Below are 19886 nucleotides of genomic sequence, written 5' to 3' on the forward strand. Positions count from 1 at the left end.
GCCTCCATTGGTTGATTCCCATCACTCAATCCTTTCAGCTCCATCGTGGCCATGACTCTTCAGTTACAGATGAGCGCGGGCCCCGTCTCGGGCTCCTGGTCAGGGCCGAGATCCACTGAGTTGGCTCAATGTTTGCTTCTGACATGAGAGACGGCTGAGGCCAAAGCTTTTAAAGCGATGCCTTTCTCTTCGAGGCTACGTTCTTCTTCTGTTCTGCACCTTGTTTCCACCTCAAGACACACTTCTTCATCATCCTGCTTCCGTCCTTTCGTTGGTGGTATCTCGCCACTAACACGGACCTGGCATCATCATGAAGTCCACCTACGACGACACCCTCACGGACCTCAACATGTCTGATGCAGGTAAAGACTCCGTCGACAATACTTGGTCTATGAAGCAAGATGTTGTTGCCTTCCATGAGCGCGACAAGGCTTCGGGCTTTCCACCTCGAGAACTCGGCGTCACCTTCCAGAATCTTACAGTGGAGGGTGTCCGTGCCGATGCAGCCATCCACGAAAACGTCGTCTCTCAGTTCAACATCCCCAAGTTGATCAAAGAATCTCGACAGAAGCCGCCTATGAGAAAGATCCTCGACAATGTCCATGGATGCGTCAAGCCAGGCGAGATGCTCCTCGTCCTCGGCCGTCCAGGAAGTGGATGCACAACGCTTCTCAACATGCTGGCTAATAAACGGACTGGTTATGCCAAGGTCTCGGGCGATGTTTCGTTCGGATCGATGAAGGCAGAGGAGGCAAAGCGATACCGGGGCCAGATCATCATGAACACAGAGGAAGAAATCTTCTTTCCGTCTCTCACTGTGGGCCAGACCATGGACTTTGCGACAAGACTAAAAGTCCCTTACACATTGCCCAACGGCATCACGAGCCAAGAAGAAATCCGTCAAGAGTCCCGCAACTTTCTGCTCAAGTCTATGGGCATCGAGCACACAGAAGACACCAAGGTCGGCAACGCATTCGTCAGGGGTGTCTCCGGTGGAGAGAGAAAGCGAGTATCCATCATTGAGTGCCTCGCAACTCGAGGCAGTATCTTCTGTTGGGATAACTCGACTCGTGGTCTGGATGCTAGCACGTAAGGAGTCCACATCTCATAATACTTGAAGACTGTTTCGCTAACATGATTCTATTAGTGCTCTGGAATGGGCCAAGGCGGTTCGAGCCATGACAGATGTCCTCGGCTTAGCCTCGATAGTCACTTTATACCAGGCTGGCAACGGCATCTACAACCTCTTCGACAAGGTCCTCGTTCTCGACGAGGGCAAAGAAATCTACTACGGCCCCATGCGCGAGGCTCGCCCGTTCATGGAGAACTTGGGTTTCATCTGCGGCGACGGCGCGAACGTGGCTGACTTCCTCACTGGTGTTACCGTACCCACCGAGAGAAAGGTCCGAGACGAGATGAAGTTCAAGTTTCCTCGGACGGCTGCCGCCATCCGCGAGGAGTACGAAAAGACACCAATCTTTGAACAAGCAAAAGCCGAATACAACTATCCGACCACAACAGAGGCTCAGACCAAGACCAAACAGTTTCAAGAGGGAGTGGCCCAGGAAAAATACAAAGGACTGCCGGCCTCGAGCTCATTTACCGTCAGCTTCGGCGTCCAGGTACAGACTTGCATCAAGCGACAATACCAGATCATCTGGGGTGACAAGGCCACCTTCTTCATCAAGCAGTTTTCGACCATTGTGCAGGCCCTCATCGCTGGTTCGCTCTTCTACAATGCCCCCGACACTACTGCTGGGCTGTTTGTCAAGTCTGGAGCCTGCTTCTTCGCTTTGCTCTTCAACGCCTTGCTCTCCATGTCGGAGGTTACCGAGTCCTTTATGGGACGACCTGTTCTGGTCAAGCACAAGTCGTTTGCCTTTTTCCATCCTGCCGCCTTTTGCATTGCCCAGATTACGGCTGATATCCCCGTCATCTTGGTTCAGGTCTCAGGCTTCTCTCTAATCCTCTACTTCATGGTTGGTTTGACAGCGACTGCAGGCCACTTCTTTACCTTTTGGGTTGTCGTTGTGTCCACCACATTCTGTATGACGGCCATGTTCAGAGCCATAGGCGCCGCGTTCAGAACCTTTGATGGCGCTTCCAAGGTCTCAGGTCTGATCATTGCTGCTACTGTCATGTACAATGGTTACATGATTCAAAAGCCGCGCATGCATCCGTGGTTCGTCTGGCTTTTCTGGATTGACCCGATGGCGTACGGTTTTGATGCCATTCTCTCCAATGAGTTCCACGGCAAGAGGATTCCTTGCGTCGGCACCAACCTTGTCCCCAATGGTCCGGGCTTCAACGATCCTGGTGCTCAGGCTTGCGCTGGCGTGGGCGGTGCCGTTCCGGGGCAGACTTACGTCGACGGTGATCTGTATCTCGAATCGCTTTCTTACAGCCACTCTCATGTTTGGCGAAACTTTGGCATCATCTGGGCGTGGTGGGCTCTATTTGTGGCCATCACTGTTATCTTCACGACCAGGTGGAAGAACTCATCGGAAAATGGACCCAGTCTGGTCATTCCCCGAGAGCTATCCAAACTCGTCCCTGCTCTACGCCAGGCGGACGAGGAAGGCCAAGTCTCAGAAAAGGATGATGCCAACGTCGGCAACCAGTCTGACGGCGTCTCTACCGACGACACCGCAGTGGCAGTCCAGGGCAACCTCATTCGGAACTCCTCGGTCTTCACTTGGAAGAACCTGTGCTATACAGTCAAGACCCCGTCTGGTGATCGTCTTCTTTTGGACAACGTTCAAGGATGGGTAAAACCTGGAAACCTGACGGCTTTGATGGGATCATCTGGCGCTGGAAAGACGACTCTCCTTGATGTGCTCGCCCAGCGAAAGACTGAAGGCACCATTCGCGGCTCCATCCTTGTTGACGGTCGACCGCTACCGGTCTCTTTCCAGCGATCTGCGGGTTACTGCGAGCAGCTTGATGTGCATGAGTCCTATGCTACGGTGCGAGAGGCACTCGAGTTCTCGGCTCTGCTCCGACAAAGCCGCGACACGCCGCGTGAGGAGAAGCTGGCTTATGTCAACACGATTATCGACCTCCTGGAACTTCACGACATTGCAGACACACTGATTGGTGAAGTTGGTGCCGGCTTGAGCGTCGAGCAGCGCAAACGTGTCACGATTGGCGTCGAGCTCGTCTCCAAGCCTAGCATTCTGATCTTCCTCGATGAGCCCACTTCCGGTTTAGATGGCCAGTCTGCCTATCACACCGTCCGTTTCTTGCGAAAGCTGGCCGCCGTTGGCCAGGCTGTCCTGGTAACGATTCACCAGCCTTCCGCCCAACTGTTTGCCCAATTCGATACCCTTTTGTTGCTCGCCAAGGGCGGCAAGACTGTTTACTTTGGCGAAATCGGTGATCAAGCCAGCGTCGTCAAGGACTACTTTGCTCGCTACGATGCCCCATGCCCCTCTGGGGTCAACCCTGCTGAGCACATGATCGACGTCGTCTCTGGACAGCTTTCTCAAGGCAAGGACTGGAATGAGGTTTGGCTGTCATCGCCCGAATATGCCAACATGACCAAGGAGCTTGACCAAATCATCAGCGAGGCTGCGTCCAAGCCTCCTGGCACGGTGGACGATGGCCACGAGTTCGCCACGTCGCTTTGGGAGCAGACCAAGCTTGTAACTCACCGCATGAACGTCAGCTTGTTCCGCAACGCCGACTACGTCAACAACAAGTTTGCGCTGCACATCTTCTCGGCTCTCTTCAACGGCTTCAGCTTCTGGATGATCAAGGACTCTGTCGGCGATCTGCAGCTGAAGCTCTTCACCATCTTCAACTTCATCTTTGTTGCACCCGGTGTCCTTGCCCAGCTGCAGCCCCTCTTCATCCACCGCCGTGACATATTCGAGACGCGCGAGAAGAAGTCCAAGATGTACTCATGGGTGGCCTTTGTGACGGCACTCATTGTCTCGGAGATTCCGTACCTCATCATCTGCGCCGTTCTCTACTTTGTGTGCTGGTACTACACCGTCGGCTTCTCTGGCGACTCCCACCGGGCCGGAGCGACCTTCTTCGTCATGCTCATGTATGAGTTCCTCTACACCGGTATGGGCCAGTTCATTGCCGCGTACGCGCCGAACGAGGTCTTTGCCGTGTTGGCAAACCCTCTCGTGCTTGGAACCCTCATCTCTTTCTGCGGTGTGTTGGTTCCTTATGCGCAGATTCAAGCATTCTGGCGATACTGGATCTACTGGCTGAACCCCTTCAACTATCTCATGGGCAGCATGTTGGTCTTTGACATCTGGGGCCACGACATCAAGTGCTCTCCGCATGAGTTTGCCACCTTCAATCCTCCCAATGGCACGACCTGCGGTCATTATCTGGAGAGCTACCTTGCGGCAGGACCTGGCGCTGTGGCCAATCTGATCAACCCCGATGCCACGTCCAACTGCCAAGTCTGCTCCTACAGCAAGGGCGAGGACTATCTTCGCACTCTGAATTTGAAGGAGTATTACTATGGCTGGCGGGATGCTGGTATTGTTGTGCTGATGGTGTTGAGCTCGTACTCTCTGGTGTACCTGTTGATGAAGCTCCGTACCAAGATGTCAAAGAAGGCCGAGTAAGGGGTGATGCATCTTGGAGCAATCTCTATTTAACTCGCATTTCATGGCGAAAGTCATGCTTGTCTCTCATCTGGAGGCGTTTTCACATTTCCTCTCTTCGCGACTCAAATCCTAGATAGAATGGGATATATACAGGTTTATTTGGGCATTACATGTTAGAACTTTTTTTTAGAGCAATTGCTGGGGCGTGGCGAAGTCGCGAATGAAAGCTTTCTTACGAATTCATGGTTTATTGAGTTACAGACAAGTATCATAGCATAGGACTTGGTCGACATTTAATTATAGACATCTTTACATCACACAGACAGTAATTCTATCTATATGTACTTTGAATTGCAGCGCATTCAGATGTAAATGCTAGCGCATCATTCATTCATGCCATCATCAGCGTCAGTGCTTCTCATGCTCTTGTTCCATTCACGTGCTTAGTCCTGAGTATCATCGAATGATGCATCACGCCAAACATATCCAACGGCCGCACGACTTCGAAACCAGCGGCCTCGTAGAGCGGCCTTCCTTGTGGCGTGGCCATGAGATAGCAGTCTCTGCCGGCTTTTGTGGCTTGCTCAACGCCCCATGATAGAAGAGCCTTGCCGATTCCTTTGCGTTGGTGTTTTGGGTCGACGCCGATGAAGTCGAGGTCTATTGCACATCAGTCAAGGTCTTCATGAAGCATCCTTGTTGTACATTGTCATGAAGGGAATGCAAAGAAGAAGGAGGGTAATAGTGCTGGAACGGAAGAAACACACGCCAAACGTCCTTAAGCTCTCTATCCCCAAAAGTAGCTCGACAATCCTCCTTCAGGATAGCCTGAAGCTCTGCATACGCCTTCAAGTCAGTGACAGCGGCCGGCAACTCAGCTTCAGCAGCGGTAACCATCTGCTGCTGCTGCTTCGTCTCTTCATCCCCAGCCGGAAGATCCCACAGCGCAAACCCGACGATCTGGTTATCCGGAGCCGAAGTATCAATCGCTACTATTGAAGCGGTGTTTGGGCTGCGAAGAATCGCAGTTTTTCTCGAAATGCGCCATGGCAGTGCGGCTTCGCCGTCGGGGATGTTGTTTGGTTGGAGGTGGAGGGGGAAGATTTGGCGGGTGAGCCAGTCGGTTGTGGGATGGAATGCTCTGCCGGCGAGGGCGGCGATGTGGGGGATGTCTTGCTCTGTTGCTTTTCTTATTACGATTGCCATCTTGAATGACTCTTTTTCATAACGGGTTCTTTATCAACTTAGTCTAGTAGGAGCAAAGATCAATCAAGTCAGAGAAGCATTGTGTTTTGGTTTTATACTAAAGCTACATGGACCTTATGATTTCAGCCTCGTGGGATGCGTACCGGACAGATGGATTACGAGTCCCACGCGCAATTGCTTGCGAGTTCCTGAATTGATACGCATCGCCGAACTCCGGTGCTGCATCCTGCCAAACATCAAGCTAAAAAAGTTCGCCGAACTGATGCTTGCTCGTTGTATACTGCATGCGAAGTGGGCCGGGTGAAAGGAGGGGGGGAAGTTCGATGTAAGTCGGGCAACTTCTTTAGCAGGATTACGTGGAACTTGGAGCTGCATTATGCAGGTCAAGGTCCATCTAGCTTTTCTGTCCAAGGGCGGCCTTTCGACCATTACGGAGTTGCGATTTGCATTTCATTTGAAAGGTCCCGGATGAACCGCTGAAAGGCACCAGCTGAGAGGCATTTGCGCCCTGTTGAGCGATAATTGCCGGGGTAGATTGACAACATTGAACCCAGAGACCGTCAACTCTGTTCAACAACTCCTTGTCAACTGCAGAGGACCAGTGTCAAAGAAATCATCAACCCCAACAACTCTTACATGGATACCAAAGAGAAGGAAATGCAACTCCAAGACTCGCAATACCTTGGGACCGCATACGTCCAGGGCGCCGCCTCCGGCCCCCTCATCGCAAGCAACCTCGAGCTGAGCTTCTGGGGCGGCGTCGACCCGCAGACAAGCCAAGTTATAGACCGGCACCACCCATTGAGCGGAAAGTACATTCAGGGCGCGATTCTGGCGATTCCCGGTGGTCGCGGCTCTTGTTCCGGCAGTGGGGTTTTGCTAGAGCTTCTGCTGAGCGGCAAGGGGCCCAAGGCGCTGATATTCTCGAGAAGGGAGGACATTCTGACGCTGGGGGTTGTAGTTGCGGAGGAGATCTTTCGCAAGTCCATCCCAGTGGTTGTACTGGAGGCGGAGGAGTTTGCAGAGTTGCTGGATGCTCGCTATGTGCTTGTGAATGGGAGCACGGTTTCGACATTACAGACTGGTGATGCGATGCGCAGCTTTGAGGGCGTTTCCACAGAGCCTCTAGACACATCACTTGGTTTTGAGATCGAGTTGTCCGACCAAGACCATGCATTTCTGAACGGAGCACATGGCCGAGCTTCTCAAGCTGCTATGCGCATCATCTTACGCATGGCCGCCATGGAGGGAGCCCGCAAGTTGATAGACATCACCCAGGTCCACATCGACGGCTGTGTCTACACGGGACCGGCATCACTCAGCTTCGCAGAAACGCTACGTGACTGGGGCGGCAAGGTTGTCGTTCCCACCACCCTCAACTCTATTTCCGTCGACCAACGGCGCTGGCGAGCTCAAGGCGTGCCATCGGTCTTTGGTGAGGCGGCAGAGAAGCTGGCGACGGCTTACACGGACATGGGAGCGCTGCCGACATACACTTGCGCTCCGTATCTGCTCTCCGGCGCACCCAAACGGGGGGATCAAGTAGCGTGGGCCGAGTCGAATGCCGTGGTGTATGCGAATAGCGTGCTTGGGTCCAGGACGATGAAGTATCCGGACTTTCTCGACATATGCATTGCTTTGACGGGGCGGGCGCCTCAAGGGGGCTTGCATATTGAGAGGAACAGGCTGGCTTCGCTTTGTGTGGAGGTGCCTATCCTTCGAGAAGCTGATATTGACGATTCCTTTTATCCGTTGCTAGGATATCATGTTGGCGGGATAGCAGGGAGTCGCATACCTGTTGTTGTAGGACTTGAGGCTCTGCGCCCTTCGACGGATGATCTCAAGGCATTTGGGGCTGCATTTGCGACTATGGCGAGCGCACCGATGTTTCATATTGTGGGCGTGACGCCAGAAGCTGCAACGCTGCAAGACGCGATAGGGGAGAGAGAAGACGTGGAAATGATTCGTTCCAACTTGAGGCAACTTGAACCAGTGTGGAAGACCCTGAACACTGCAGATGACGATTCGCCTGTTGATCTCATCTCTCTCGGAAACCCCCATTTCTCAATCGCCGAAATGAGAAGACTTGCGAATCTTTGTCGGGGCCGGACAAAGCGTGATGGAGTTGCTGTCATGGTGACATGCGGAAGGACTACATACGGTCTGGCAAATCAAGCAGGGCTCATCAATGAACTGCATCAGTTCGGGGTAGAGGTCATTACTGACACTTGTTGGTGCATGATTGGGGAGCCAGTGATTCCGAGGACTTCGAGAACGGTCATGACGAATTCTGCAAAGTATGCTCATTATGGGCCGGGGCTTACGGGGAAGGGGTTTTATTTTGGGAGTCTTGAGAGGTGTGTTGATGCGGCTTGTGATGGGTATTATGATAAAGGGGCGCCTGCGTTCATTGGGAGAGGTGGAATTGAAGGAGAAGATGGGAGGTGACTTTTATGACATGGATATAGAATAACCGGCTCGGTGGGGTAGCTCCTCTATGGACATTGCCTGAAGCAATATATCTCCTGGTCCGTGAACCTCTTACTCGATTTTCACGACCCTTTTATACCATTCAATGGTAAAAGATTTGATGCCCGTGTTGCTACTCAAGAGATCAAATGTCGTCTCAAAGATGTCCGAGTTGCTAAAGAGGATCGATGTGCTCAATGAAGCATCTTTCACACAATCGCTAATCGCAGCCATCTCAGTCCCTTCCGCTACTACATGCTTCTCCAGCCTCCTTGCCAACTGCTCCTTGTCCTCGTCAAAGCCTTGAGCAATCGAGAGTACTGACTCTCAACAGCAGATGCATGTAAGCTATTGGAAAGATGCGTGATAACTCTTTTCCGTAATGATAGATTCGATGGCAAGGTTGCAAACACAGACACGTGGCCGTGAGAGATGCACTTCGTTGCGGTGAAGATATAGACTCGTGTCGTGATGCCTGATAGGTTCAATGGCCAAGACACTACTTGGAAGACTGGAGTTGATGGTTTTCTGACATCCAATGTACATGTATTGAGGGTCTACAAGCCATGTAAGCTCTCACAATCAATGATGACAATGAAGCTCTCGTTTCATGTGCATGAATGGCGGAAGGTATTCCTTGTAAGTTCTGCGCAAGATGCGTTATACGCGCTAAATCTGGATGCCAGATGAGATCTGAGATCATCCTGGTGCAGCATGAATGAAGTACATGGGACTCCTATAATGCCAGATATGAGCAGCGCGATACATGTAAGTTGGAACACAATGAGATGGTTCCTAGAACCTCCACGTAGGCTCATAGCTATACCCTCGTCCGAGATAGATGCATATTAAAGCCTTATAAGACAATATGAGTGAGCCTTACAGCAGGTCCATCAAAATAACGCAGTCAATGAGCGATACCATTGATCAATGATGCTACATCCGCAAGCGCTCATATACTCAACCTACCTACAGATATACATGCAGCGTACATTGGAAGCACATTGAATCACACCCCTCGTCTCGGTAACACATATATAGATCATCAACCGTTTACAGCATGACTCAAGGACTTCCACAGGAGGAATTTGATGTCGAGAACTACCCCGAACTACTCATCAATCATGACCCTTGTGTCGTTGTACATGTGCAACATGAACCCGTCTGTCTCCCTCATGAGGCACAAACGCATGTGTGCCATGATGGACGCAAATGATGGCATCGCCACAGGCCCACCAGCGCCGCGATACGGGAGTGATACAGGGGTGATACAGGGCACTAGCGCTGGGCTTTAGCGGCTGCTACCCCGCAGCGCCCCTGCAGACGGGGAACTTTTGGCGCTCTAGTGGTGCTGCGGCGGCGCTGCTGATAGGCTACAGCCACAGCGAGAGTGCGGCATCGCCCGGGGTACCGCAGCCAGAGGCACCCGCTTCGGGGTTGACTTGTGCTATCTCGGAGCTCGAACTCGTCGATATCTGCTCGATTCATCTCTCGACCTTGCACAACCGCAGTCGACTATCTACCTATCGCTGAGATGCTCCATCCATCCATGTAGGTGATAGACAAGTCGTTGAGGTTATCAGCCCCTCTCTCTGCCCTTCTTCCTCTCCTCTCCCTCTCCCTCTTTCCCTCTCCTTCGTCCCTTCTTTCATCAGCCATCTCCTCCTCCTCCTCCTCCATCGAGATGCGCGGACTGGGAAACACAATGGACGAAAAGGCTCGTCTTCCTCCCTACAGCGCCTCCGGGCTGCCGCTGCCAGCTTCTGGAGCAGCGCATGTCCGCGGTCGGCGCGCTGCATTTCGCCGGTCCCGCGTGTTGAAGCTCTTCGGAGCCACCTGTCTAACGCTTCTGGTGGTCGGCCAGTGGACGCAGATATGGCGGGACGATGCCAAAGCGCCGCTGCTGTCGCTGGACAAGCTCAACAACGACCTGCAAATCTGCCAGAAGCTCAGGCACAAGCCGCAGGATCCCATCGGGCTGGGACGAGACAAAAACGCCAGATGGATTCCCGGCAGCCAGCCAACGCTCATTAAGAACGCGACCATCTGGATCGGCGAGCCTGTCGAGGGCACGAGCGAGGCGGACGCCAGGGCTGGCAAGGGCTGGGAATGGATCCAGGGCGATGTGCTGCTCGAGCACGGCCTGATCAAACGGGTCGAAAGCCACATCTCGTCTCAGTCGCTGCCCAAAGACACCCAGATCTTCGATGCCGCGGGACGCCAGCTGACGACGGGCATCATTGACATGCACAGCCATGCCGGCGTCGACTCTCTGCCATTCCTCAGGGGCTACGCCGACACCAACGAGGTCTCCGACGATATCACGCCCTGGGCACGATCCATTGATGCCATCAACACGTTTGATCCTCAGATTGAAGTCATCAAGTCCGGCGGCGTCACCACTTCCCTCATTCTTCCCGGCTCTGGCAACAGCATGGGCGGTGAGGCATTCACTATCAAGCACGCTGTTGGTCCCAAAAACGGCCGCACCGAGATCAGTGCACAGGACCTGCTGGCCGATCCGGACCGCAATTGGCGGTTCATGAAGATGGCCTGCGGCGAGAACCCCAAGAGGGTGCACGGAGGCGTCGACAAACGGCCTTTCAGCCGTATGGGCGAGAGCTTCAACTTCAGACATGCCTTTGAGCAGGCCCGAGCCTTGATCCAGCGCCAGGACGACTGGTGTGACAAGGCCGATGCCGTGGGCGTGGAGAATATGGAAGAGTACTTGCCGCAGGAGATCTTCTGGGAGTCCCTTGCCGCGGCTCTTCGCGGCCAGGTTCACATCAACACTCACTGCTACACCGTTACCGATCTCGAGGCCATGGTTGATCACACCAACGAGTTTAAGTTTCCTATTCGAGCTTTCCACCATGCTCACCAAACTTACCTTGCTACTGAGGTATGCCGTTTCGAGCAGTGACCACTTCGATACGTTGAACCTAACGTGATGTTACAGATCCTGAAACGAACCTATGGAGGCCGGCCACCCGCCTCTGCCCTGTTTGCGGACAACATGTACTACAAGACCGAATCCTATATCGCGTCTGAGCATGCTGCTAAGTACCTCTATGATGCCAACCTGACGACTGTGTTCGTCAGCGACAACCCCGTCCTCAACGCTCAACACGTCCTCTTTGAGGCTGCCAAGGGGTACCATTACGGGCTGCCGTACCATGCCGCTCTCTCTGCCGTCACCAGCCTTCCTGCAGAACTGCTCGGTTTCGGGAACCGACTCGGGAAAGTCAAGCCTGGTTTTGATGCTGATATCGTAGTTTGGGACAGCGACCCTCTCAGCGTCGGAGCTGCGCCCGTTCAGGTGTGGATAGATGGCACCGCCCAGTTCGAAAGCCCCGTGGAGCTTCAGAAGCCCAAGACGGGCCCCATTGTGCCCGATGAGGCGCTGGCCAATATCATCGAAGAGCCTACTGAGATTCAAGACGTCGTCTTCCATGGCATCACCAAGGTTCTCTTGGCGGACGATCAAGCTTCCGAGTCCAACGGCGAACCTGTGGATGTCTTTGTCTCTCGAGGCAAGATTGCCTGCATCGGCCCATGCAGTTATGAATACGAGGCGGCTGCCAAAGCTGCCAAGGTACATGTTCAACTGAGCAATGGCTATCTAACCAACTCCTTCACAGGCGTGGCTGGCACCATTGGATTGAACGATATCGATGGAGAAGATGTTACAGACAACGGACCCAATCCAGTCGCTTTCTCTCGTGCTGTCGACGGCCTCCGACTGGATAGCAAGAAGCTCAATGTTGCGGCCAAATACGGCGTTACCAAGGCCATTTCGGCACCAAAATACCTGAACGGCAAATCTCACCACGGCGTCAGCGTTGGCTTCCTCACCGCAGCCAAGACGGTCGCCGAAAAGGGCGCCGTGTTTGACTCTGACGTGGCCGTGCACTACACCCTCGACCTCAGCTCTCGCAACGTGGGCAGCTATTCCGAACTGTTTGGCCTGCTGCGGCGCAAGCTTCTGGCGGCTGCTTCTCAGGACAAACCAGCCGAGGACCCCTATTCTGAGGTGGCCTACCTGCAAAAGGTAGTTGCCGGGGAAAGTGTCTTGGCCTTGACCATTGACAACGCAGATGGCATCGCTACTGCGTTACGAATCAAGGCCGAAGTCGAAGAAGCGACAAGCTCCAAGATCAAGCTCGCCATCCTCGGCGGCTCAGAATCTCATCTTGTCGCGGCAGAGCTCGCCGCCGCAAAGGTGGGAGTCATCCTGCTCCCTCTTCAAGCGCATCCGAACAACTGGGACCAGCGCCGCTCACTGCCGGGCGCACCGTTGTCGAATGGCACGACGATTGACTACCTGCTCGATGCCGGCGTCACAGTGGCAATCGGCTTGCCCGAGGATTGGGTTGTGCGCGACCTGGGCTTTGAAGCCGGCACAGCCTATCACAACGGCAACGGACGACTGAGCGAGAAGACGGCACTGGATCTCGTCAGCGTAAACGTGCACAAGATTCTGGGAGGCAAGCTCCCAGAGGCGCAGGCAAAGGGGCATTTCATTGTCAGCGAGGGAAGTCCCCTGGAGATTGGATCGCGGATCAAGGCCGTCGGTGCTGGACGGGACAAGGTGGCTGTATTCCAGTAGGCGAATGTAGTAGTGATGCTTGCCACATGATGTGGGATACCGCTCTCGATTCCCATAGCCCCTTTTACGTGCTTACCTGTGCTCTTTGACCAAATATTCAATCTGATAAGCAGATGACCAAGGCCATCCAGCAACAAATGCCGTTTTCCCCGGTAGCCTATAGTCTAGTATGCTTACTCTTTGCAAGCCAGACATTGGATATTCCACAATGATCTTCCGCTTGGGTGACGCCATCTCAGCACTACAAATTGCCGGTCCGCCCAACCCTAAACGCAACTTAACGGCATCCAAGTGGGATTCGGAGCTCCGACGCGCGGCTATTCCCCAGCGCGCGCGGTATTCGACAAGCCTCTATCTGATGATTGGTCGAACGGCACATCCCACCTATAGCAAGCGAGGCTTTCCGTCATCCCGCACTGCTTCAAGTCTGTCAAAGAGCTCGCAATAGAAGCGGGTCCAGGCGCGAAGAAGCGACAACTAGATAGAAGCAACACAAGCAACAAACAATTGTCACTTCTTATTTGTCCGAAAAGCCCGTCTGTTGAATTGGAATTGCCGAAGTTCTTCGAGGAACGCGGCACTTCACGCCGCACGGAATTCTTCTTACCACTTTCCGAACTCTCGAGTCAAATCGGGGGGCCCAGAAAACAGGATATTAAAACAGCCAAGAGTCCCGGAAGCAAATATTGGATGCTTTCATGAGCTCACACTAAAGAGCTTCAATTGTGTTGATGAGACTGATCCTGAAAAGACTTATTGCCATCATTGGCAGAATAGTGCTCGTCTTCATACTGTTTCGCTACGCTTCAACGTACTTTACCGGCCGGAAAAGCGCTGTCAAGATGGTAGCTCCGGTGATTGCGCTTTCGCACGGCGGAGGTGAGATCTACAACTCTTTCAACTTCTGGAACCCCTCATGCTGCAGTCATGATACCACTAGAATTGTGTGTAAAAGTTTCAACTGACATTGAAGCTTTCGAATAGGCCCCATGCCTGTCCTTGGCGATCCCTCCCACAAAGACATCGTCAACTCCCTCAAAACCCGCGTCCCCAAGATCCTCGGGCTCGGCACCCCCCAGCAGCCCCGTGCCATCGTCCTCATCACCGCGCACTGGTCGACGGACAAGCCCACCATTTCCTCCGCGGCGTCTCACAAACTGCTCTACGACTACTACAACTTCCCGCCCGAGGCCTACTCGCTCCAGTATCCCGCCCCGGGGCACCCCGAGGTCGCGCAGGCGGTCAAGGCCGCGATGGAAGAGCAGGGGCTGAAGCCCGTGCTCGACGCAGAGCGGGGCTGGGACCACGGCGTCTTCATCCCGATGCTGCTCGTGAATCCCGCGGCCAACGTGCCGATTGTGCAGGTCTCGGTGCTGGAGTCGGAGGATCCGGAGGAGCACCTGAAGATGGGCGCGGCGCTGTCGAAGCTCCGGCAGGACAACGTCGCCATTGTGGGCTCGGGGTTTGCCTCGCTGCACAATTTCCAGGCGTTCAATGAGCTGCGCTCCGGGTCGCCGCCGAGGGTCAAGTCGTTGGCGGACAGGATCGGCCGGTGGAACAGCGCCGTGACGGAGGCGGTCGGCGCGGAGAGCAGGGAGGAGCGGTGGCGGAACCTCAAGGGGTGGCGCAGCTTGCCGCATGCTGATGATGCGCATCCGCCGAGGAGGGGAGAGCATTTCCTGCCGCTGGTGGTGTGTGCTGGGGCGGCGCTGGAGGGGGAGAAGGCGGGTGTGTATGAGGATAGGTTTATGGGGGTTGGGATCAATACGTATTATTGGGGGGCTGAGACGGTTGCTTAGTTGGATATCTGATGGTTTAGTAGCAGGATTGTAGCGTTTGTTATTGTTTGAATGTAAGAATTGCATGAGGTAGATGCTGAAGAGGCTATCCTTGGTGATGATGTTTGGTGATGGTGTTCGGTATTGTGTGCGTGGTATGGGTGATGCTACGCACTGCGTATGAGCTTCACACACCGGCACCGAATAGATTATGTTGCTATCTTATCACACCGTATAATTCATATAGCCAGTTAGTGATAACATATAGTGAATCGCTCAAGTAAAGTTCAACTGCTCTTGTTCTAGGTCAAGTCGCATCACAGCTGCGGCGATGCGAATACGAACAGAATGCCAGATGTTAGTCAGCGGAATCCGAAGGCATCTCTTTGTCCCGTCTGATCTCTTCCTCCCAATTCCATTTAAGATCTCACCAAGTCTAGCTCCCGTCTGATCAGACAGTTCTTATTGTTCTCATCTCTCCCTTCAGCCCATGTGGTGACTAAGCGCAAGACCCATTGTGAAGTCGCCGTTGTCTCAAACGACAATAACAAGCTTGAATGGAACGCCGGAACGCCTCCAACACGCTTGGCCAACTCTCGGCCCATGCTCAAGCCTCATCTGGGGAAGCACCACCAGGAAAAGATTCGGCTAAACAGACTCACACCAATGAAAGCAGACAATCGCTTGCAGGGGGGCAATCCATGATGGTGTTTCTTGGCTGGCGTTGGATGGGCCGCGGACCCCGAATGGCGCGGGACCCGAGGGTGTGCAACGCATCACGCATGGACCGCATTTTCGGGTGCCGAACCGGAGACTGGAATTCTGCAGACGGGGTGTTGGATGATGTCTCGGGCGAAGGGTGAAGAAGTTTGTGTCTTGTTGTTGTTATAATGTCGAAGCATTGTCTGTGATCAAGTGTATTGGATTGATGTTTCTCCGCCGACGGTTTCGGCATCAGAGCTTCATGGTGATAGATTCGGCCGTGACGTTCTGCCAATCCGCCTGAGCTGGCATAGATAGGACAGTACCGGTCATCGACTGGCCTTTCCACCACGGATCGATCCTGCTTCGTCTCGTCGAAAAAGGCCTCAGTTGATTGCGGAACTCAACTGGAGACTGTGACGATGACAGTCTCGGAGACCGAAAAGGCCTTGTCTGGCAGCCCTAGCCCAGAGCCCGTCGAGCCTGTCGAGCGAGGGAACAGCATACAGATGCTGGTCGCCAAGGAGGACCAGGCCTCTCTGACCGAGAAGAAGTCTGGGAGTCCATATCTCGTAAGTTGCCTGGGTGGTACCGAAAGGAACGATGATGCTGCGATGCCCATCCTATCTCTCTCAAGCCACCAAGCTGATCTCGTCATCGTACGGCGAATGTAGAGAATCTTTACCTATGCAGGTCCCTACGAACGCTTCATCCTGGCCGTATCGATTATAGCCGCCATCGCTTCTGGCGCTGGCATTGCCATCCAGAACCTGGTCTTTGGCAGCTTTGTCACGACAATCACCGACTTCGTCACTGATCCCGCCTCGGGCGGTGCAAAGCTCCGCCATGATGCCGGCAAGTTGGCGTAAGCTCCCTCTTTCGACAGTCGGTATGTCACTGCATTAACAACAAGTTAAAGGCTCTACTTCGTCTACATTGGCATCGCGAGATTCGCCCTCTCCTACACGTACAACGTCCTCTTGACCTACAACGCCTATCGAATCGTTCGAAATATCCGACATGCCTATCTCAAGGCTGCCCTGAGCCAGGAAGTCGCCTATTATGACCTCGGCACTGGTGGATCGATTGCGACCCAGGCGACTACGAACGGAAAGCTGATTCAGGGCGGCATTGCAGAGAAGCTCGGCCTCAGTTTCCAGGGTCTCGCCGCCTTCATCACCGCCTTCATCGTCGCGTTTGTCACGCAGTGGAAGCTGACCCTCATCTGCCTCTGCATTGCACCGACGACAATCGCCGTCATGGCCTTTGTCGGCATCTCTGAAGCAGGTGTCGAAAGCAAAATCTTCGACATATACGCCAGGGGCAATGCCTTTGCGGAGGGCATCCTCGGCAGCGCACGGACTGTCCACGCCTTTGAGATGCGGTCGAGGCTCGTCAAGAAGTTTGACGAATACCTTACCGAAGCCCATAGGTACGGCCGCCAGCTCTCTCCCTGGTTCGCAGGGCTTCTCTCGGTCGAATACACAGTCATGTATCTGGGCTTTGGGCTTGCTTTCTGGCAGGGCGTCCACTTATACGTAAACGGAGACATCTCCTCGTCAGGAGACGTCTTCACAGTGATATTCTCTGTCACGATTGCGACTATTAGCATTACGGCGTTGGCACCGTATTCGATCGAGTTCGCCAGGGCTGCTTCGGGGGCTGCGCAGCTATTCGAGCTGATTGACCGGAAATCCGAGATCAATCCGTTTGATGAGTCTGGAGAGAAGCCCTCAGAAGTCACTGGCCACGTTGAGCTCGAGAATGTCACCTTTGCATATCCTTCTCGGCCTGGCGTTACTGTGTTGGACAATTTTTCGCTGACTGTCCCTGCTGGAAAAGTTACAGCCTTGGTGGTAAGTTTCGTCTCTATCTTCACTTTTCTTGGTATGGAGATCTGGGTCATTGATGTTAGCCATGCAGGGTCAAAGTGGTTCCGGGAAAAGCACGATTGTTGGTCTCATCGAGCGTTGGTACAACTGCCGGTCTGGGGTCATCAAGCTAGACGGCAAGCCAATCGACCAACTCAACCTCAACTGGCTTCGGAAAAATGTTCGCCTCGTCCAACAGGAGCCTGTGCTATTCCAAGGCTCGGCATTCGACAACATTGCGCATGGTTTGGTCGGCACGCAGTGGGAGCACGCCTCGAGGGAAGAAAGGATGGTCCGGGTCCAGCAAGCGGCCAAGCTTGCGTACGCTCACGACTTCATCACCGAACTGCCAAATGGATACGACACGCAGATTGGACAGAGGGGCGGCTTACTTTCTGGAGGGCAGAAGCAGCGTATTGCCATTGCCAGGAGTATAGTTTCTCAGCCCAAGGTCCTTTTGCTCGACGAAGCGACAAGCGCGCTTGATCCGCATGCCGAAGGGATTGTCCAACAGGCATTGGACAGAGCCGCTGAAGGCCGAACAACAATCGTCATTGCCCACAAGCTGGCCACAATTCGCAAGGCCGACAACATTGTTGTAATGAAAAGGGGCAAGATTGTCGAGCAAGGCACACATGCAGGCTTGATGAAGCAAGATGGAATATATGCCCAGCTAGTGCACATCCAGGACCTCTCCGTGTCCAAGAATGAGTCCGATACCGAGTCGGATGACCAAGAGGACGAGGCGGCAACAGAGAACACGCTCAATCATGTTGAGAGCTTGAGCCGATACGCCACCGGGGATCAAGCACGTCTTGAACAACAGAAAGAGCGAGACAACTATGAGCATTACCAAAAGAAGGGACTTTTATCCGTGATCTGGAGGCTTGTGGTTGAACATCCAGAGTTGAAATGGTCATACATTTTTACAGTCCTTGGCTGTATCGGAGCAGGTGAGTAGACGGTCCAACCGAAAGAGCATAGAGGATACATATATTCTAACTGCTGAATAGCTGGTGGATTCCCGGGCCAGGCGATCCTGCTGTCCAGTGTAGTCGACGTCTTCACGTTAAGTGATTCGGAAATGACGAAGAAGGGCGACTTTTACGCTGCCATGTTTATTGTCCTGGCGGTCGGTTGCTTGATTATCTACGGGTGGTTAGGATATACCACGAATGCCATTGCTCAGGTTTGCAGTTCTCCCTTTTTCCTCCCAGTCCATTCTTTCTCTTTGTTTCAAATCTGATTGCTGCAAATAGACCCTCTCCCACAAACTGCGACGCCAAAGCTTGAACGACATGCTCCGGCAGGACCTCCAATTCTTCGACCGCCCCGAAAACAACATCGGCGCGCTCGCCAGCCGCGTCGACGCCAACCCGCAGGCCATTCTGGAGCTCATGGGCTTCAACATCGGCCTGATCCTCGTCGCCGTCTTCAACATCCTCGCCTGCAGTATCCTGGCCGTGGCATACAGCTGGAAAGTCGGCCTCGTGGTCGTCTTTGCCGGGCTGCCCCCCATGGTCGGATCCGGATGGTTCAAGATCCGGCTGGACATGAAGCTGGACCACGCCATCTCGGCGCGACAGTCGAAGAGCGCGGCGATTGCTTCGGAGGCTGTGACTGCGATACGGACCGTTTCGTCGTTGGCCATCGAGGAGTCGGTACTGAAGAGTTATACGCACGAGTTGGATGAGTCCATCAGGGGGTCGGTGAAGCCGATGTCGATCATGATGATTTGCTTTGCTTTTACGCAGTGTGTTGAGTACTTTTTTCTGGCCTTGGGATTCTGGTAAGTCCTCCGCCTTCTGCAACTCTCGAAGATGGGTAGTACTAACGATGGGAATGTGTAGGTATGGATGTCGTCTTGTCTCGTTTGGAGAGACGAGCATGCACAACTTTTACGTTGCCTTTTTGGGCGTCTTTTTCTCGGGCCAAGCTGCATCCCAGCTCTTCCAATTCTCAACAAGTAAGCAGCAATCTGCATACGCAGCAACGAGATAGGGTCAACTGACATGGGGAATAGGTATTACCAAAGGCAAGAATGCAGCAAACTACATCTTTTGGCTCCATGGACTCCAGCCCACCGTCCAAGAAACGCCCGAGAACGCAGACCGAGGTCCGAAATCAGGCGGCCCCCTTGCGCTCGACAACGTCCGCTTTTCCTATCCTCTCCGGCCAGAGGCGCCTGTCTTAAGGGGTATCAACCTCGAGGTATGTCAATCTCACTTTAACAGCAAAAAGCTAAATCAAACCCTCAACTAAAACAAAATTGCTAGATCAAAAAAGGCCAATTCTTCGCCCTCGTCGGCGCCTCCGGCTGCGGCAAATCCACCATGATCGCCATGCTTGAGCGCTTCTACGACCCCTCGACCGGCACCATCCGCATCGCCGGCGACGACCTGACCTGTCTCAACCCCCGCCTCTACCGCCGCGTCGTCTCCCTCGTCCAGCAGGAACCCGTCCTCTTCCAGGGCTCCATCCGCGAAAACATTGCCCTCGGCATCGACGACGACGACACGGCATCTCCGTCCTCCGAAGGGACAACAACAGCAGTCACAGTCTCAGACTCGCGAATCGAACAAGCCCTCCGCGCCGCCAACGCATGGGACTTTGTATCCTCCCTCCCCGAAGGCCTCTCCACGCCCGCCGGCCCCAACGGGACGCAGCTCTCCGGCGGCCA

The 19886-nt window shown here is 53.8% G+C and overlaps 6 protein-coding genes across 6 annotated transcripts in view; 5 read left to right on the forward strand and 1 right to left on the reverse strand.

Annotated features, from left to right (window-relative positions):
• Positions 1 to 391: 391 nt before the first annotated feature.
• BBK36DRAFT_1121966 (hypothetical protein) lies at positions 392 to 4589 on the forward strand (the record flags this gene model as incomplete). The annotated part of the gene is made up of 2 exons (XM_024890890.1): positions 392 to 1089; positions 1148 to 4589. 2 exons carry the CDS (start codon positions 392 to 394, stop codon positions 4587 to 4589), a joined length of 4140 nt encoding a protein of 1379 aa, XP_024748577.1.
• A 400-nt stretch (positions 4590 to 4989) lies between these two features.
• On the reverse strand, positions 4990 to 5781 carry BBK36DRAFT_1204675 (acyl-CoA N-acyltransferase; the record flags this gene model as incomplete). The annotated part of the gene is made up of 2 exons (XM_024897322.1): positions 5339 to 5781; positions 4990 to 5231 (listed from the first exon to the last, which is right to left on the reverse strand). Exons 1-2 carry the CDS (start codon positions 5775 to 5777, stop codon positions 4990 to 4992), a joined length of 681 nt encoding a protein of 226 aa, XP_024748578.1. The 5' UTR covers positions 5778 to 5781.
• Positions 5782 to 6434: 653 nt separating this feature from the next.
• Positions 6435 to 8225, forward strand: BBK36DRAFT_1121397 (hypothetical protein; the record flags this gene model as incomplete). The annotated part of the gene is made up of 1 exon (XM_024890822.1): positions 6435 to 8225. The coding sequence occupies one exon, from the start codon at positions 6435 to 6437 to the stop codon at positions 8223 to 8225; it is 1791 nt and encodes a 596-aa protein (XP_024748579.1).
• A 1726-nt stretch (positions 8226 to 9951) lies between these two features.
• Positions 9952 to 12855, forward strand: BBK36DRAFT_1204683 (family 9 carbohydrate esterase; the record flags this gene model as incomplete). Its single annotated transcript, XM_024897323.1, has 2 exons — positions 9952 to 11148; positions 11206 to 12855. 2 exons carry the CDS (start codon positions 9952 to 9954, stop codon positions 12853 to 12855), a joined length of 2847 nt encoding a protein of 948 aa, XP_024748580.1.
• Positions 12856 to 13697: 842 nt separating this feature from the next.
• Positions 13698 to 14654, forward strand: BBK36DRAFT_1122560 (Extradiol aromatic ring-opening dioxygenase; the record flags this gene model as incomplete). The annotated part of the gene is made up of 2 exons (XM_024890960.1): positions 13698 to 13734; positions 13840 to 14654. 2 exons carry the CDS (start codon positions 13698 to 13700, stop codon positions 14652 to 14654), a joined length of 852 nt encoding a protein of 283 aa, XP_024748581.1.
• Positions 14655 to 15757: 1103 nt separating this feature from the next.
• Positions 15758 to 19886, forward strand: part of BBK36DRAFT_1204691 (P-loop containing nucleoside triphosphate hydrolase protein) — a gene marked incomplete at both ends in the record, with an annotated part of 4455 nt that continues 326 nt past the window's right edge. Inside the window, 9 exons of the mRNA XM_024897324.1 lie at positions 15758 to 15907; positions 16010 to 16200; positions 16255 to 17191; positions 17259 to 18159; positions 18220 to 18395; positions 18466 to 18995; positions 19057 to 19172; positions 19230 to 19417; positions 19483 to 19818. Coding sequence (XP_024748582.1) covers positions 15758 to 15907; positions 16010 to 16200; positions 16255 to 17191; positions 17259 to 18159; positions 18220 to 18395; positions 18466 to 18995; positions 19057 to 19172; positions 19230 to 19417; positions 19483 to 19818 — 3525 coding nt within the window. The remainder of the gene's footprint in view (positions 15908 to 16009; positions 16201 to 16254; positions 17192 to 17258; positions 18160 to 18219; positions 18396 to 18465; positions 18996 to 19056; positions 19173 to 19229; positions 19418 to 19482; positions 19819 to 19886) is intronic.

Source organism: Trichoderma citrinoviride (genome assembly GCF_003025115.1).
Source record: "Trichoderma citrinoviride strain TUCIM 6016 unplaced genomic scaffold BBK36scaffold_9, whole genome shotgun sequence".
In the NCBI taxonomy this organism is placed as follows: domain Eukaryota; kingdom Fungi; phylum Ascomycota; class Sordariomycetes; order Hypocreales; family Hypocreaceae; genus Trichoderma; species Trichoderma citrinoviride.